At 44.5% G+C, this 19,719-nt stretch overlaps 1 protein-coding gene and 1 pseudogene across 5 annotated transcripts in view; one reads left to right on the top strand and one right to left on the bottom strand.

The window, feature by feature from the left end:
* Positions 1-19,719, bottom strand: part of LOC133366005 (uncharacterized) — a 44,112-nt gene that overhangs the window by 15,420 nt on the left and 8,973 nt on the right. Inside the window, exons 1-3 of one of the 5 annotated variants that reach the window (XM_061588608.1) lie at positions 8,322-8,489; positions 3,550-3,755; positions 1,113-1,288 (exon numbers count right to left, since the gene is read on the bottom strand). In XM_061588608.1, coding sequence (XP_061444592.1) covers positions 1,113-1,275 — 163 coding nt within the window. In that variant the 5' untranslated portion in view covers positions 1,276-1,288; positions 3,550-3,755; positions 8,322-8,489. Of the gene's footprint in view, positions 1-1,112; positions 1,289-3,345; positions 3,504-3,549; positions 3,756-8,321; positions 8,490-19,719 lie in introns of those variants that run through there. The other 4 variants (XM_061588609.1, XM_061588607.1, XM_061588611.1 and 1 more) reach the window with 4 other exon arrangements.
* Positions 7,710-18,953, top strand: LOC133366004 (zinc finger protein 135-like; annotated as a pseudogene).

The raw sequence follows: 19,719 nt of genomic DNA, 5'->3' as shown, positions 1-19,719 counted from the left end.
TTTCCTCATTGTACTCACACACAAGATCACACCCTTTTACTCTGGAATAATTAATCCAGAATAGCCATCACCCCCTCTTCTCCTTCAGTTTCTACATATTAGAACCCCCACCCATTTAATCATCAAGGCTGACCGATTTAAATAAAGTTTCTGGTTTTTTAATTCATACATTTCCTGAACAAGCATGCATACTAATTGGCTGCTACAACAATTAAAACGTGTTGGTATGTAACTAATTAAAAGTACCTCAGAGCATAAACTTCACCTTTTGGCCAAGCCTTTTGAACTACAAAATTTATGCATGTCTGAAGGCAGGAACAAAAGTATAATGACAGATTTCTGTCTGGTTCTCTCTTTACATGTGCAAGCACACTAAGCAAGGCTGCCAACTTGAAAACTGCCAGTGCAATCCCATACATACGGTATCTACTCACTGAGACAAATGGAACTTATTCCAAGGTAAGTAGAGGATTGCAGCCGTAACAGTTTTAAACTATTTTAATAACATATTCTATATTGTTGTGACCTGCCCTATGCACTGGTGAAGGGTGGGTAATAAATTTATCATTATTAATAACAACTTTCCAGAAACAAGGACTGGTAGATGGTTGCCAGGCAGGATAGTGTTTCTCAATGAACTGAAAATTAAATCTCAATGCTGTCTGGTTAACAAGTCTAAATATTCATGATTTTCACAATAATAAATGCAATACCTGGCTGTTGTGTCATATCTATAATGCGTGTCCTCAGAAACCAGGTATTTTTGTCCCAGTTTGTTCATGAACACAGAAAAGCAGCCTTTGCACAATATGCCCGAGGCTCATGGATTCTATTTTGTAATGCTAAGCTTAGGTTTCTTTTTAAATCAGGGTACTTTTAAATAACATTTAATATAACGTAATCAAAACCATCCAATTAATTAAAAATAGTTTTTTTTTTTTAAAAAAATCATCCCACCAATCGCAAGCAAGCTTTGAAAGAATGGAAAATTTTGCCCTTTTAGTGTGTCGTGGGTCTAGACACCAAGTGAATTTACTCATGAGAACAATGCAGCATGGAAGGCCCGACTCTCACCATTTATCTACCAATTTATTGTGTGTTCAGCTCCTCACCTAACACTTGTTGGGGCTGAAGAATTAACCCCCCTTTGGAATTGCCACTTGCGTTGGGGTTTGCTCCGTTCCACCCTGCGATGGCCTGACTAGCTTGTGCCTGCAGCCGCAAGCCAGGAAACTCCTGAAATGCATCAACGCGGGCTTTCTTCTCCTTCTCCATGTGTGGTCAGAAACTGAACAGTACAGATGCATTAGTTGCATGCCCCAGAGAAGGTAGGTTCAGGTATATTTTTTTTTAAACTTAAGAATGATGGAAGAGACAGTAGTTGTCGAAAAACTTACCATTAATAATTACAAATGAAAAGAAAATCTTTATAAACAGTCAAACGTAATGAACAAAAACCCGTAAAACAGTGGTGGGGAGCCTGAAACCCTCCAGATGTTGTTGGGCTCCAACTTCTATCACCCCTTGCCAGCACAGTCAATGATCAGGGCCAATGGGAGTTGTAGTGTAGCAATGTCTGGAGGGCCACAGGGTGTCCATGCCTGCCCTCAAGTGATTGGGTAGAAACACACTCACTGTTCTGCCAGTTCCAGTGTGTCTCCATCTCTCTCTGCTGAGAATGGGGGCACATAATGCTAGTCAAATCCCGCCCCTTTTTACTGTAAAACTTGGTGGGATCAGCATGAGTTGTTTTCTTTTTTTTAATCTGCTTCAAAGAGATTTTGCAACTGGTTGGCAAATCATCTCATTCCCCCTCCAGGTGTGCCTAATGGAAACGCTTTGATCTGGTGACTAGTGTGTTTACAGCTTTTATTTATACAAAATAAATATGCTTTCTCCTGCCCTAGCTCTCCTGCACTAATTCCTTGTGGCTGTGTATACTGAGCCACTTCTACTTGAGGTGTGTTCCCTTGATCTGTGTCGTTCCTCTGGGTCACTGGCTTTCTCCTGTCTGATTTCCCGACTCTCCCACTTAGGGTAGTGACACACGTTCTGCCAGTTCCAGTGCATCTTCACCTCTCTTTTTTGAAAACCGGGGCATACCATGCTAGTCAACCCCCACCCCTTTTTACTCTAAAACCTGGTGGGATCAGCTCAAGTGCAGTTTTTTTTAAATTCAGGCTGTGAGCACACTAGTAGCCTACAGCAAAGGTTTCCATTGGCCACACCTGGAGGAGCAACAGACTGATCTGCTGATCAGTTGCACAATCCAGTGTGAAGCTGTAAAAAAAAAACCCTCTCATGGAGCCCACTAGATTTTAGGATAGAAACACACTCATTATTCTGTCAGTCCCAGCTCATCTCCACCTCTCTCTTCTAAAAATGGGGGCACACGATGCTAGTCAACCCGCACCCATTTTTACTGTAAAATTTGGTGGGGGCAGCTTAAGGGTTTTTTTTACGTTCAGCTTCAAAGAGATTTCGCAACTGATCCACCATTCCTGCTCCAGTTGTGGCTAATGGAAACACTTTGATCTGGTGAGTAGTGTGTTTACAGCCTTACAGTAAGAAGGGGCAAGATTTGACTCGCATTGTATGCCCCTGCTTTCAGAAAACAGAGGTGGAGACGCCTTGGAACCAGCAAAACAGTACTGTAACAGCTTCAAACAGATTTCGCAACTGATGGGCAGATCAACCGGTTACCCCTCCAGGTGTGGCCAATGGAAACACTTTGCTGTAGGCGACTAGTGTGCTCACAGCCTTAGTTGCACATACTGTTACTCCCGTCCCTCGACATTTTTTTTGTAATTAGCTTGGTCCTTCCCGCATTAACAACCCCAGAATATTTGGACTACCATTTTCTGCACCTTTTTCGTGCTATACTTTTGCAATCACTTATTCCTGGGATAAAACCAAAAGGAGATATTAAGACTCCAAGTCACCCTAATCTTAACCCCATAAGTAAATCAGGAGCGGGTTTAGAGACTGTTTCCCCAGAGTTCACACGCTCTCTTTTGCAACTCGGGTGTGTTCCTGCGGTCCTCAGTTTGGATTGTGGTGCTTCTCTTTCCGGGTAGCATTCTCCCCCCATCCCCACCCCTTTTTTCCGGGCAGGCTCACAAACCTTTCATATTCCCCACTTCGCCCACCATTAAAACCCTTACCACCACCACCACCACCACCCGATTTCGTTCATGACAGAGACTGAAACCGACAAAATGTTTTAAAATGCAGAATACATGTGCAAAGAAGTAAACATGCACGTTTAGTCTAGCAGTTTAAATGGAACTGAGCCATTATTTTTCCTCTCCTTTCTAATCCAAAGAAATATTTTCCAGTTCCTACCAAGACTTCTCTGCGCGTTTTGAAGCTTGATCCCCAACACACACATAAATCAAATTCCCAGCATGCAGTTCTAACTCCACAGCCCGCGAATTAAAGGGAAGTTTTAAACAGGAAGTTCCGCAGCTCTTAACCCCGCCCCCGGATTAACCTTTTGCATTCCAGTAGAGGTGCTAGTCCTCTAGGTTTCTAGCATTCGTAACTTACCTCCTGCACATACAACCTCTTACTCCAAGCCAAGTAAAAAGTTACAACCTGTATTGGAGTACTGTATACGCATCATCCTTCTGATGTTGCCATCCTGACCCACAGAAATGTAACTTTTCGTGGCTGAAGATAAATAGATGGGAACGCACGTTATGTCTCCACATCAGGGTACTAAAGACACAGGAAAAAGTCATTATCCTATTCCTCTGGGAGACAAAAGAAAAAGATACAAAGTAAACATATTTTCTGTACAGTACAAGTTGTAGTTGTTGTTTATGTCATAATTAATGAAACGTTTATGTAATCTCATGATGAAAAAAGTTTTTTTAAGTATTTGCATGATCACAGATGGCAATATTTTGACAAATGGGCACAACTGGCAAATAAGCTTTAGTACTAAGTAAACATGCAGTGCTCCCTATGAATCAAAACTGATAACAAAATAGAAACTGAATTTATTAAAAACGTGTATAATTTCTGCCTATCAGATAGCACTATATGCCACTAAAATAATATATATATACAGGAATAATTGTAGCTTTAAAAGCTAATGTTTTCCCAGTGCCTTTCCAAGATTTGTTTAAAAGCATGGAAATCATTCACCTTACAATACTATTCCTATTGCTATGCTAATTTTTTCAGCCCTAGCTGTTAGCTGGGAGTGAGCCACTCTAATTTGATGTGATCATGATTCATCATACAAATATACATGTAAATGACGATGTAAACATTTATTTCAAAAGAAACCTAAGTCATTAATACATCATCATTAATAACATTTGTCTTGGTGTTATTTGATTGCATTTTTGTATTTTATTGATTCATAACTTTTGTAAACAGCCAAGAGGACTTTGCTAACCAGCAGTATTCCTTTAGGAGGAAGGATGGGATTTCAATTTAATAAATAAATAAATGTATTGTGAATAAAATAATTAGGAAAATAAACTCCTTTCTCTGTTGCCTTCCTTCACTGAACGACTCCATTATAAAACTTTGTAAGAACTCCCTTCAGCATCTCAATGAAAATGAATTCACATGAACAATGCAATTTTTTTGTGGAGAGGGGAGTTTCAGAAAAGTGTGCTGCATGTTCACACACGACACAGAATAATAATAATAATAAATTTATTTCGGTCCAAGACCAGCAAACACAAAGCATAAAAGGCGCAGTCATAAAATACACTTTTTCAAACCAGGTACAACATATTAAAAATAGTTATATCAGAAATTAAAATAATTGAACCAAAATCTTTCTACGAGCCATGGCCACAACACAAAATTTCGCCACCATGTCCATGATCAATGGGTCGCGGTCGTCGAGTAAAAAGTGCACCAGGTTTTCTCCTAAAATTCTGGGTCTTTTAAGAAGGCACGGGCAGATAAACGTAGTGCGGAGATCAGAATAGAGAGAGCAGTGTAATAGAACATGCTCTACCGCTTCAACTGCTCCAGAGTCACAGATACAAACCCGTTCTGTATAGGGCACTCTCTTGTATCTCTCCTCAAGTAGTGCTGAGGGGAGTACATTAAATCTTGCGAGAGTAAATGCCTTTCTATACTTAGGGATACTCAGACTAGTTAAGTAGACCGCAGGCGCAGGTGCTTTTGCACTAGCCCAAATATTGGGGAATGCTGCCAGAAGGCTCAGATTGTGTTGGAGCTCAATATCCCTGATACGCTGCAAAATGAGTTATTTGGCCTTAAAGTAGCCAAGTTGTAATACGGCTGTCCGGGAAAAGCCAAGGGAAAGCAATTTGGAATTCACCGCAAGTTTCCACCTAGACTGATAAGTGTCGGTGAGGGTTAATGGAGCAAGCCCCAAAGGAGAAAAAATCAGCTTTAGCCACATATTTAACCTGTAAACCCAGGCCCTCGTCTAGTCCAACAAAGCATCTACTTCCCGACGTAACACAAGATTTGGCACACAGCTAGGCAAACCAAGAATGCTCCTAATAAATTTGGATTGTGCACATTCCAGAGGGGCATAATTACCCTGGGAACAAAGCTGAGTGCCATATAGAAGTTGGGGCACCACTCTGGTATTGAACACCAGCATTGCCGAGGGGATGTTAGAGAAGAAGAACGCAAGTAGCGCCCTAATACTTCTCTGGGCATTTTCGGCGGCGTTACTTAGGTGGGATTTCCAAGAACCAGAGGAATGAAAAATGATTCCCAAATATCTAAAGGAGGGAACTTGTTCAATCAGGTGGTTATTTAGTAGCCAGCAGTGTTTAAGCCTTTTGCGAGTGCATACTAAGATCTTAGATTTGTTGTAATTGATTACGAGCTTTTCTGACATGACACAGAAAATGCTAGTTTCTCTTTAGATGTCAATTGCTACATCCCCATTTTTCCAAGTGGTGAGAAGTTCCAGGGGCAACACTAAAAGACAGTTTCCTATTGATGAGAGAGTGATGAGGATTGATGGTATCTTTGTAATATTTGCTTTATTTATATGCAAGTATAATGTATCTTTTTCTTTAAGATGCCACAGGACTCTGTAACTATACGAAGTACTTTTATCACATTTCCTCCAAAATCAATATCCTTTGCAGTGAAACCAAGTGGTGAAATCCTAGAATCCTGCTTCCTAAAGAGGAAGTAGAGGGATGGACAGAGGCATGCCAGAAAGGGCAGGAAGGAGGCATCCTCTATTAATGCAAATAACACACACTGCAGTTTAGGAGTAATCCCCTCTAAAGAGGATTCTGTGTTCCCAATTCCTTCTCCTGACAGGCCCTATGTTCTGAGCCATGCAGAACTGACAATTCTTTATTTGCACTACATTTTGAAACACAACTCAATCCAGAAAACTTTAAAACGAACTAAAGTTTATATGCCCCTGAATCACAACGCAAGCTTTGGAATACCCCATTTCATATATCTCCATGACTGAAGGATTGTCCCCTTGAAGGGGCACAATACTTTTATGAAGTCAAAATGTTCATGTTTGTACAATGTTCATGAATGTGTGGTGACATCAAATGACAATAAAAATAGTGAACTGGGGTATCCACTCCATAATAAGCACTGGGCCACCACAAATCATACACCCATACACCCAGGACAGTGTGCTCTGCGAGGTGGCATTCATTCACCTCCAGCTTAAAGCTTTATTGGGGTGCAAGACATTGTCAAATGTCTCCCATGCCAATCTTAGTCAAAAATATGTAGAAACAAATAAGGAACTAGGGGTGCACACCCCAAAATAAATTTTGAATCATCAGAAATTTGCACACATCCAGGCAAATGCCCTCTCTGAGAGGACATTGAATTGTGTCTGACCCAAAGCTTTTCTTGGGCACAAGATATATGACACCCTCATGCCAATCATACATAAAAATGAAAAAGGAATTGGGGTGTACATCATCCCCCCAAAAATCATACCTCCACACATCCAGGAGAATGTCCTCTGTGAGATGGTATTGAATCATGTCTGTCCCAAAGCATTCTTGGGGTGCATAACACTGTCAAATATAGCACCCACATGGCAATCATAAAATGATGGCACCCTCATGGCAATACATACAAATTAATATGATGCTGAAGTGACTCTCTAGTTCCCACTTCTCTGCATGAGCATTCAAAAAAGAGGTAAGTAAACATGATTAGGAACTAAAGTTGATGTGCCTCTGAACTCCGAAAAAAGCACTGGCCGCCTCCCTATCATTAATCTCCATGATTGGCAGGAGGAAGGGAGGACCGTCCCTTTCGCATTCTACAGTAATGTTCTCCGATCAAAAATCTGGGATGGAAGACAAACCATGGATTGACAAACACTGAACTTGAAAAGCAAAACAAAAAAGAGAGTTCAGTTCCATTTCTGGGTGAGCGAACTGAACAGGAACGTTGAGAGATGTGTGTGGCTGTGTGCAATGTGAACCATGTATGTGTCCTATTCTACTTAGGTGGCAGGACTGTGCTGTCAATAAAAGATCTGTGGGTTTAACTGAGTAAGACTGAACTGTCGGGAGAGAGAGAGAGAGAGAGAGAGGATGGCATAATGTGTTGCCTTGTATGTTTCAGAGTGACAGGCTTCCCAGCCTACCCATTCTGAAGGTTCATAATAACCTCCTCCAGATGCCCCTGATTGGACAGTTGAAAAACAGGATCTGCCTGTCTAAGCAAGTAGGACTGTGGGAAAAGAGCGAGACCAAAGGGGCAGAAGCCAAAAGAAGGGAAGCCGCAGGAAAGGTGGCAGGAGAGCCTAAAGGTGCAGGACTGTGGATGGGGGAGGGGAATGGCTCTGTGTGATTTTTGGGTGAAATGAAAGGTAAATGTTTCAGGAGGCATAGACATGCATTTCTGAACTGTGCTGTAGGGAAAAGTCTTACGTGTACTTGTGGGGTGGCAACGTGCAGGGAGCGAGTTTAGCATAGGGTTTTGCCAGAGATCTGAGAAAGAAACAGGTCAAAGCACATGAATACTAATTGGTGGAAAGGTGGTGGAGGAGCTCTGTGAGTGCGGAAAGCAAGCTGAGTATTTATTTAGCATTTATGGGTATAGATATGTACGGAGGAACAGCTGAACAAGTGGGTGCAATGTGCATGGTGCTTATATTAAAGGAGATGTTGTGGGGCTGGTTGCCCCCCCAAAAAAACAGTGGGTGGTGTACAGTGGGCATGTGAGCTGAAAAAGGCTGGGCAGGCAGGTCGTCAGTTGTCTGAGTGTTTTGAGTATGTGTGCCTGCATTAGCATTGAATGGAGCAGGACTCAGATCAAAAAAGCTGGTGATATATTTGGGTATGAATCTCACTGGGTATGGGTCTCACCTTTTCGTGTGGCTAATGTGGTCCAGAGAGGACCGAGGAGGACTTCTGCCTGCAACCCTGAAGAGCTGCTGCCAATCAGTGTAGACAATATTCGGCTAGATAGACCAATGGTCTGGTTCAGTATAAGGCAGATTCGATGTTCAAGAAGAAGAGGCTGAATTAGAACAGTTCTTCTTTGGTTATCTCCTGGGGGAAAAGGGGAGGAAGATCCTTAAACAAATAAAGAGAAGACTTCCCCAAATCTAAGCATCAGGGCATTCAGTCTCAGGACAGAAATAAAGACCACAAAATAAGGAGAGACTAAGATGATGAGGAGGACAACAAATTAAGAGGGATCTTTCCTAGCTGACTTGTGGCAAAGCAGAACATATCAGACTGTTTTCCTCCTGCACTTTTCTGAAACGCAGAACCTTAAGAGTTAATTGAAGTCTCAATTCAACCTGGAACCGGGATTGTTCTAAGTAACTCCTGGCTGTCAGTGTCTGTTCTGCCACTTTCCTTTTGCATATCTGATCCTACGTCTGATAATCCTCCACCCCACCCTTGAAAGATGACATGCCAGATTTCTGTAATTTAAAAACAACCCACAGCCAGAAAAAAGAAACAAACTAGGGCTGTCATTCCATTGGCTTGTGCCTTCTGACTGATGCATAAGGGTGTGCCCCTTTCCCTTCTTTCCGATTATAAACTCATTGAGAGCAGGGATCTGCCTATGTTGTTGCCTCTGTAACTGCAGTATATGTAATACAGTACTACACAGTATAAATATTAACAATAATAAATTAATATTTCAGTTGGTGTAGTGGATAGAGCAGCCTTTCCCAACCGGTGTGCCTCCAGATGTTGTTGGACCACAATTCCCATCAGCCTCAGCCACTGGGAAAGGCTGGGTTAGAGTGTTGGACTAGGACCTGGGAGACTAGGTTTCAATCACCAACTCACCCATGAAGCTTGCTGGGTGACCTTGAGCCAGTCATACTCTGAAAGAATGATGAAATAATTGCACTGGCTACCTATTAGCTACCCGGCTATGTTCAACGTTCTAGTTTTGGTGTACAAAGCCCTATACAGCTTGGGACCAGGATACCTGAAAGACCATCTTATCCCTTATATACCCAGTCAATCACTGCCCTCTGCAGGTGAGGGCCTCCTGCAGATACCATCTTATCAGGAGGTCCGTTCTGCACAACATAGGAAACAAGCCTTTAGTGTGGCAGCACCTACCCTGTGGAATTCCCTCTCCTTAAATATTAGGCAGGCGCCATCTCTTATCTTTTCGGCGCCTTTTGAAGACTTTCCTCTTTCTACAAGCCTTTTAAGTAGAGACCTTATCCCAGTCTGAGTTTTTAAAAAATATTTTTAAATATATTTTGTTTGAATATATTTTAAAGTCTGTTTTTATGATGTTTTTAAGTGTTTTTAGTGCTTTTGTTTGCAGCCCCGGCTCCTACTGGGAGGAAGGGCGGGATATAAATCTAACAAACAAATAAAGAATAGTCTTTCAGCCTACCTCACAGGGTTAACCTACCTCACAGGGTTGTTGTGAGGTTATAATGTTTTTAATTGTTGTAAACCACCCAGAGAGCTTTGGCTATGGGGTGGTATATAAATGCAATAAATAAATAAATAAATAATAGAGAGGGAGGAGAACTATGTACGCCAGCTTGAGCTCTTTGGAGGAAAGGTGGGATATAAATATAATAAACAAAAATAATAAATACAATGTAAGAATAATGCCATAATTAAACAAATTGATTGCTGGATCTGGGAGTTCCAAGTTCAGATCCCTTGCAAATGACTCATTCCAGATTTAAACAGCGTTTTTTCCCTCACTTGCAAAAAAGCTCATAGAATTAGGAGACATCCTAGTGGATTAGTCAATCTAACAGTCCTGTCATCCCACAGCAGGTGTAGAGAACCTTTGGCCCTCCAGATGTTGCTGAATTATAACCCCCACCATCCCTGCTCATTGGCCATCCTTGCAGGGGCTGATGGGAGTTGTAGTTTAGCAATGGGGGAGGCAAAGGTTCCCCACTCCTCTCCTGCAAGTTTCCCAACAGCTATCTCTACAATCTTTCCCTGCTCTAAGGAAGAAAATTATACTATGACCATTTCTATTGCTCAAGTGCTATCAGTGTTAGTTAGGAACTTGTTTAAAGTTTGACCAAAATCAACTTTTCTCTGTAGATTAAACCTTTTTTCTTTTCTTTGCACTCTCTCTGCCTGGAAGGACTGAATTTGGAAGCATCTCTCCTTCAGACAAGAACATTGCAGGATCCCATTGGTCCCTCTGTCGGCAAGAGTGACTCACAGCCAACTTTGTATCAATATACATTGTGCCAGCATAAGTTTAGCAACTGGGTGCAGCCCAGCAACCTCACTAGAAAGGGACTTTATAAGCTGCAAGGCACAGGGTTGGACAGTCGAAGGCAATGGCCAGCAAGGTGGACACCACTTTCACACTTGCCATGCCAAATGAGACAGACCCTGCTGCCAAGGAGGCTGACAAAGCCTCAAAGTCAGCTAAGGTGCCCAGTGTGGTGCAATACAGAACCATTGAAGAGCTGCTCTGCCAAATGGCACCTCAGCAGAGGCACACCAGGACGACACCCCAGTGCTGGGAGGATGCCTGGCAGCACGTATTGCAGGCAGTGGGCACCCAGGACTTGCCAAGCACCGTGAGCAGTGAAAAGCTGCAGCCCAAAGAAGCCAACAGTCCTCTGAAGAGTTCAGTGCCAGCTGGGGCCTCTGAAGAGCGTGTGCCAGGCGAAGTCATGCCAACTTTGTCTCTTTCACTGAAAAACACGTGGGTGCTTCAGCTCCACTTAGAGGATGATATCGAAGCATACCTGGAGGCCTTTGAGTGGGCAGCCTGTGCTTACCGCTGGCCCAGGGAAGAGTGGGTGGCCAGGCTGAAGCCTCGTCTGAGTGGCAAAGCTTTCCTGGCCTGCAGCGTCTCGGAATGCAACTTAGCTCGAGACTATGATGTGGTGAAGGAGAGCATCCTGCATCGGTACGGCATCACCGCAGAGACACAACGCCAGTGCTTCAGGCAATTCCAATACCAGGAGGCCAAGGGCCCCCGAGAAGCATGCCGGAAGCTCCGGGCACTTGGACGGCGTTGGCTGAAGCCGGACAAGAACACCCAGGAGCAGATCTTGGAGCTGCTGGTCCTGGAGCAGTTCCTGAGCATTCTGCCGCTGGAAATGCAAACGTGGGTCAGGGGATATTGCCCTGAGACATGCACCCAGGCAGTGGATCTTGCTGAAGGCTTCCATCTGGGAAATCAGGTGAGAGGGATCGGAGAGGCAAAGGGGAGGATGCTTCATACTGGAAATGGTCTCTTAGTTTATTCACCAGCCTTTACGGCAGGGTGGGTAGGTGTTATTGAAGTCTAGGTACCTAAAATGAGTGTACACCAGGGAAGGGGAATCTAGGCGTTGATGGACTACAACTCCCATCATCCTCTGCCTGGCCATTGGAAGCCTCAGTCCAACAACGTCTTGGAGGACCACAGGTTCCCCTTCCACCTAATACAAAAATGAGTTGAAGGCAGGAAGCCACCTGGCTGTTAAAGATTTCTTGATCCATCATATGCCACATTGGCTAGCTGTTGTCTTTTTTTTTACCTGATACATTCAAATGCACATTGATTAAGCATTGGTCTGTATTGAGCACACTTGAGGACTGCTATTTATTTTCATCAGGTTTTCCTGGATAAATTGTTTCCTGGCTCATAATAGACAGAAGCCATGTGATATTAGTATTGACCCAATCAGGACTTGTATTTTGCAACATTTGGGACTTCCCATTTGACCATTTCTGTTTGCCGGTTTTCAGGATTATCACGTGGTTCTTTCATGGTCACATAAGTTGCCATAAACTGCCTTATACCAGGTCAAAGCATTTGTCCATCTAACCAAGTATTCTCTGCTTTGGCTGGAAACAACTATGCAGGATCTTGGGCAGACCCATCATCTGCTAACATCTTTTTAACAGGAGATACTGAGGATTGAATGCAAGACCTGTTGCATGTATAGCATGTACTCTACCACTGAGCAATGGTCTCTCCAGTGATTATTTCTACTTGTGTTCCATGTAGTCACTTTGGCATGTAGGAAATGTCATGGGTACTTGCATGTAGACCATAATCTGTGACCATTCTGCGTGCTTGTAAATTGTCACACACGTGAGGTTTTTTTCAGTTCATCCAACTATTTCTAGATATGTAGGATCATCATACTGTTTCCTACACAGTGCTGGTAGGGTTTTTGTAATGTGTGAGATAGCTGTCAGATCTGTCATTGACACTTTGGGAGAAGTAGTCCCTCTTGTCTGTCCTGCCAACATTGGAAGTACAAAGGCAGCCCTCCAAAAGCATTTTTATTTAGACAGGCCTTTGGGCCAGAAGCTGACTTGAAATAATAATAATAATAATAATAATAATAATAAACATAACAGTAGTGATTGTAATAATAATAAATGTTATTGTTATAATTTATCTCCTACCCTTCCTCCCAAAGGAGCCTAGTGCAGCAGCTGCAATTGGTTTTAACTGATTGTTTTTATTGATTTTAGGGATGTTTTACCTGCCTTTGTTTTATTTTTATTTTACTTTGTATTTTATTGCTATTTTATGGTACTTTTATTATGTAATTGCATTCATATTGTTCTTTATTACCTTGAGCACCATTTGGTGGAAAGGTGGGGTACATATTTAAGAAAGAAAGAAATAAAATGATAAAATAAGTAACAATAGCTCGAATTTCATGTTTGGGGACACTGTTCAGGCTCCGTAGGTATACTGAGGGGAGCTTTTGAATATTTCTCTATATAAGGAGGCTGCAAGAAGGATTTTTTATTTCTTCCGTCCCATTTCTAAATGTACCTGTTTCCTCCCTCCCAACCCCAAAAGCCGCCGGTGCCATTCAGAGACATCTGTGTGACGTTCTCCAATGAAGAGTGGGCCTTGCTAATGGAGGAGCAAAGAGCACTGTATCGTGATGTCATGCTGCAGAATTTTCAGAATGTGTCCACATTGGGTGAGGAATGGCCTCTGGTAGGCCTCACTCTGGTTTCCATGGCAAGACAGGATACGGCTGACTCCTTCCTACTTCCTGTGTGAATCCATGTGCTTAAACACTTATTTGTTATTTATTATTTATAAAAATATTTGTATAAAGCATTCATTTTTTTATAAAGGAAAGTGGTTTACAAAAATCATGCATATATACAATAAAAACCATGTAAAATTTTAAAACCAGAAGTTACTGACTAACTATTACAGAATATTATCTTAAGTGCCTGCAAAAGCTTGGCAGCATAGAAGAGTTTTCAGCAGACATTTAAAAGTTAAAACAGAAGGTGCCTGGTGAACCTCTCTTGGCAGAGCATTCCACAGGACTGGGCCGACGACACTGAAGGCTCAGTTTCTTCCTACCGTCAAATGAGCCTCGCCAACTCAGGGGATGACCAATGACACTCCTGCAGATTATCTGTTCAAGCTGGGATATAAGGGTTCAAGCAGTCCTTAAGGTACCCTGGAGCTAAGTTATTCAGGGCTTTGTAAATTAACACAAGGACCTTGAACCTGTCTTGGTACTTGCAGTCGGAAATAAATTGTTTCCTCCGTGCTGGATTGACTAGTAGGGCTAAGGAAATTTGGGTTGGAGATGGTTGCCTGAGCCTGCAGCATGTGCCACGGTTCACTCACTTGAACCCTCTATATCACCAATGAGGAACCTGTATACTCAGGATGGGATGAAATGGAACTGAGGGGGTGCAGCAAAAGAGAACACCCTCTGACAACATCACTACACTCTGGAAGAATCAGCCACAAAAAGATTATGTCACATTGCACCATATTGCATCTACACATGCTCTGTAGCCACTTTTATATTGGATTATTGATTGCCACAAATCAGTTTCCCTCCAAAAAAGGTAAATCTGGCTTATAGAAAATAGTGATGGATAGCGTTGGGATGTGGACGTCATATGGACAATCTGCAAAACTTGGATCATATCCACTTCGTACGTTTAAAGCATTCTTAGCACTTTAATGGTCATGACTGTAGTTTGATAAGGGTGCTGGGAATTGTTAGGAGACTTCTCCCAGAGCTACAATTCTCAGCACCCTTAACAAACTACAGTTCCCATGATTCTTTGGGGAAAGCCATGACTGTTCAAATGGTATAAGAGTGCTTTATATGTATGGTGTGGATGTGACCTTGCATCTTTACGTGTATGCTGTGGATGTGACCTTGCATGCTAAACCAGTACTAAAAGCACTTTCAGTTGTTGTGTGGAAGCACCCTTGTTGGCCTTGCTCTAACAGATCTTTCTCTTTTTTCTCCATTCCTTTTTCACAGGGGTTCCTGTGCAGAAACCTGAGTTCATCACCCAGATACAACAAGGGGGAGAACTGTGTTTTAAGGATGATGCTACAGGTGCCATAACTGGAAATTTTCCAAAGGGTCAATTCATAGGTGAGGAAGAGAAATGTAGCTATGATCACCTAAGTTGGTCACTAGATCTGCTTATTATACGGCGGTTAAAAGCATTCCCTGCTAGAGGAAAATACAGTTGGTTTATCCATTTCAGTCAGCTGTTTATCTGTTGGGGCCACAAGAAGCATCAGATCTCCCTTCCTCAAGGTGGAGAAAGAGCTCTGACCACAACAGGGGAATCTGATGTTGGAGACCCCTCCCTCTGTTGCTGTGGAAACATCTGCAGCCTTTCTCCTTACCAAAGTCAGAGCTCTGACGTTGGTAGGGCCAAAAAGAGGGTGAGCTGGTGGTAGTGTGCAGGCATGCCAGGGTGGACCAAGGGAAGGCTTGGCTTCAAAGGATCAAGGGCCTTTCCTCCAGAATGTCCCCACATTAAGAATTAAACTACTCCAGCCCAGGGTGCCACCACTGAAAAGCTCCTCTTCCCAGGAGCCACCCACTGCACTTCAGATGGCGGGGGAGTCCAAAGAAGGGCCTCTGATGAGGACCTCAAAGTATGGGCTGTGAAATAAGCTGCAGTGCTTCACTCCTGTCCACCCCTGCTCCACTGCACTACTGTATATGTAGTGCCATCCACATCCATCAGGATATGGTACCCCTCCAGATATTGCTGGATTCCAACTCTCATCATCCCTGACCATTAGCCATGCTGGCTTGGGCTGATGGGATTCGTAGTCCAAAAACATGGTTACCCACCCCAATGTACATGGTGATTTACAAGGAATGAGAGGGCAGGTCCCTGTTTCCAGGATTTGCAGTCTAGAAATCTAATGCCCCCTCCCCCCCCAAAAAAGCTGGCTTTAATCTTCTGTTTTCCTCAGCTAAGCAATGGAAGAAAAAAGGGGCATCTTCCCCTCCCTTCAACCACTTTTTCTCCTTTCTTTTGCAGGAAACACCCTGCTTCCAACCTTGAAGGAACTGGTAACGGAAAAGAGGAAAGTTCCAAAGAAGGCTGGGATGACAGTGAAGGAACAGGCCGCAGCCCTGGAAGCTGCTCAAGGCTCTTCGGGCCCTGTGGAAGCATTTGGCCATGAGCTCTCCAACCCTGAGAAGCTGCCCTTGAAGCCCCCCAAGCAGCAACACAAGAGGATGCCCGCAGCCAGAATCCACCCTAGAAAAAAGCAAGGGTCAACCCCAAGGTGCAAACCCCCCAAAAAGAAGAAGCAGCCGCCGCCAACAACAGGGGAGCCTGCTTCCAGGAAAAAGTGGCCCCCTCAGCCACTGCCCATGCAGGCAGAAACATCTCAAAGGCAGGAAGTGGAAGCCACCATTTCAAAGGGCGAGCCCAGCAAGTGCAAGAAGGAGGCAGGGCCACAGGCCGGGCCGCCGAAGCCAAAGAAGCAGCCGGTGTTGGTATGGGAGCCCCACAAACAAAGGAATAAACCTGAGACCCTGGACGAGCCACCAAAGCTGGAGAAGAAGCCACTGCTGCTGGATGAGACGCCTCTTCGGAAGAGGAGCCAAAGGCTGCCGGGGAGCCAGCAGGAGCAGCTGCTGCCCCTCAAGGTGAGGCTCCAGGAGGCCACCACCCCTATCATCACGTGGCACCCGCCGTTCAGCGCCACCGTCGTCTCAGACCTCACGTGCCTGGAATGCGGGCGAACATTCAAGCAGAGGGCCGACCTGCGCCACCACCGCTACGTCCACACCAAGGAGAAGCCGTACCCCTGCAAGCTCTGCGAGAAGCGCTTCAGGCACCCGAGCAACCTGCACATCCACTTGCGGACGCACAGCGGCGAGCGACCCTACCAGTGCCCGGAGTGCGGGAAGGCCTTCTCCCAGAGCTGCAACCTCCGGACGCACAGCCAGATCCACAGCGGCAGCAAGCCATTCCGCTGCTGCGTGTGCAGCAAGGCCTTCCGCCACGGATCCAACCTCACCATCCACCAGCGGGTGCACACCGGGGAGCGCCCTTACCCATGCTCTGTGTGCCCCAAGCGCTTCAGCGACAGGTCCACCCTGGTGCAGCACGAGCGCACGCACACAGGGGAGAGGCCCTACGCTTGCCGGGTCTGCGAACAGAGGTTCAGCCAGATCTCCCATCTCATAAAACACAGCCGCGTGCACCCAGGCGCCAGGGGTCCGCCAAAGCCCTCCGGGCGTGCGTGCTCTCTGAGCCACCCCCAAGAGCTGTTTGACGCAGCCCAGTGCAAAAGACTCCTTCAGAACAACAGCGACTAAGCGGGACCAGAATCCTGACTGGATCTCAAAAGCCTGGATTGCCTCTTCCAAGGCTCAACGGAGCTGCTCTGAGACATAAGATTCTAGAAGATTGAGCAGGGGTGGGGAACTGGTGGCCCTCCAGATGTTGCTGGACTACCACTCCCATCATCCCTGAGCATTGGCCATGCTGGCTGAGGCTGATGGGAGTTGGAGTTCCCCAGCCGTAGAGAAGATGCCTAATGGTAGGGAACCAGGGATGCAGCCAGCAGGCCGGGGTGGGCAAAATAGCCACACTGGGAGGGGGGAGGGCAAGCTGGATCAGGCCTGTGGGATGTGAGGGAGGAGAGCACTTTAACCCTTTGCCCCGGTTGTAGACCCAATCAGAATCACCTCCTGCAATTACTATTAACAATGGAAGAGCCTCCCATTGGCTCTCATATTTGGTGCCTGAGAGACTGTCTAAACTGGGGATAGCCAACACGGTGCTGTCTAGATGCTGCTGGACTTCAGCTCCCATAAGCCCCAGCCAGTACAGCCAATCATCAGGACGATGGGTGGTGCAGTCCAAAAACAACCCTGGAGGGCACCATGTTGACTACTGGTCTAGGTGTTTCCACCCATAGTTTAAAAGCAACAACTAACAACAAAATCAAAGACGGCAAATGTGCTGCCCTTTAATAGCACCTGCCTGGAGTGGACGCCTTGCTCTGCCTCATGCCAACAAGGCCAGCTCTGGAAGGATTACCCTGCTGGATCTGAGCAAAGACCTCCCTGGCTCAGTATTCTCTGTTCAGGCAGTGACCATGCAGGTGCCACAAGGGGGCTCACAAGCCAGGTGTGACACAGATAGCAATCCCTGTTGGTCTCAGCCGGGCTGGTATTCACAGGTGGGTCACTCACTATCCATGGCAAATAAGAGTCCTCTTTTGTAAATTGGAAGGGTTGGGGAGGGGGTTCTTTTCAGAGAATTAGGGTTCACAGTGTACACATAGATGTACACTGTTGGAGGGGAAAATCTAATGCTGAATCACACATCCCACTTTTTAGGCATACGTCCTTCTCCCTTAGGTCCAGTTCAAGGGAAGCCTGTTGCAGGCAAAGACTGGATTTTTGCACTAGGTTGATTCATCAGCCTTTGTCAGTCTTTCCCCCAGACAGTTTTTAAAGTTGGGAGGGGGAAAAAACACAAAGAAAGCCCTAAAACAAATAACATGTCAAGCCAACGTTGTAGGAGGAAAATATGCAAAGCTCTTAAGGAAAACAAAAACAAAGTGAACACCTGAAATATGGGGCAGGGGAGGGAGGCAGCGTTGGATCTGGAAATTGGTATGTGTGTACCGGAGGAGGGAGGGGATAGCTGAGCTCACACCACAGCAGAAAAGTCTGCACCTCCTATTTGAAGATACGTAGGTATGCACAAATAATACACACGTGTAACTGTTATGGACTGGAGTTTCAGTGCCGATCTATACTTGTCTGTTCCTGGTTGTTTTCACCACCAGTCTGTTATCTCTGTACCTGGGATTTGCTCTTCTGTCTAATAGCCACGTTTAACTGTATCTCCTCCATGTATTTAGCTAATCCCTTGTTGAAAGCTACTAGTCATTATGGCTATGTTTTACCTCCACTGTCAGAGGCAGTATACCTCTGGATACCAGCTGCTATGAATCACAGGTGGGGACAGTTGCTCTTGCACTTGCAGCTCAGGTTTGCTTCTGGGCTTGACCATGGGCATCTGGTTGGCCACTGTGAGAACAGACTGCTGGACTACATGGGCCTTTGGCCTGAGCCAGCAGCAGGGCTGTCCTTATGTTTTTAAGCCAGCTGTGGTAGTGAACATGCAACCAGGTGTGTGACTGTTGGATGGAGGTGTCCATTGGACTCTGCACCGAGTGATTACACTATATGCATATGAATCTTTGTGATTATATCTGTCCACATTTTTTGTTGAATTTTATATCTCCCCTCTTAGTATCTCTAGAGCAGCCTTTCCCAACCAGTGTGCCTCCTGATGTTGTTGGACCACAACTCCCATCTTTCCTGACCATTGGCAATGCTGTCTGAAGCTGATGGGAGTTGTGGTCCAACAACATCTGGAGGCACACTGGTTGGGAAAGGCTGCTCTAGAGGATGATACATCCCAAACAGGGAATGAAAGGGCAAATATATATTTGAGAAATTTCCATACTTTTTTTGTGCTGTTGGGTGCCTCTGCATATCTAGAACATAGGAACATGGAAAGCTGCCTTATATATCCATCTAGCTCAGGGGTTCCAAACTGTGGTCTGCAAACTTCATTTATGGGGTCTGCAGCGTATCCACATTAAGTATTCGTATTGATTGTTAATACTATTTTTATTGCTTCTTTTATTTCTTATATTGTATCAAATTGAATTACAATATGAATTCTACACAAAGATCCATCTAGTCCAGCATCCTGTTTATTATTATTGTTGTTGTTGTTGTTATCTTTATTATTATCCTGCCCTTTTTCCAAAACTGGAACTCAAGGCGGCTTCCAGATATAATAGATACATATCGTTACAAACATACAAAACTACCTTAAAAACCAGACTATTTGCAATATTGAAACCATTTAAACATACAGTTAAAATGAATCAAACTCAGTTAAACAGTAAAAAACAACACTGTGGCCAACCAGTTGCCCATGGGAAGCCTGCAAGCAGGACCTGAGTGCAAGAGCACTCTGCCCCCTGCAATTTCCAATA

Source organism: Rhineura floridana, chromosome 11 (genome assembly GCF_030035675.1).
Source record: "Rhineura floridana isolate rRhiFlo1 chromosome 11, rRhiFlo1.hap2, whole genome shotgun sequence".
In the NCBI taxonomy this organism is placed as follows: Eukaryota; Metazoa; Chordata; class Lepidosauria; order Squamata; family Rhineuridae; genus Rhineura; species Rhineura floridana.
The sequence above is the reverse complement of the archived record's forward strand: the minus strand, read 5'-3'. Positions and strand labels throughout refer to the sequence as shown.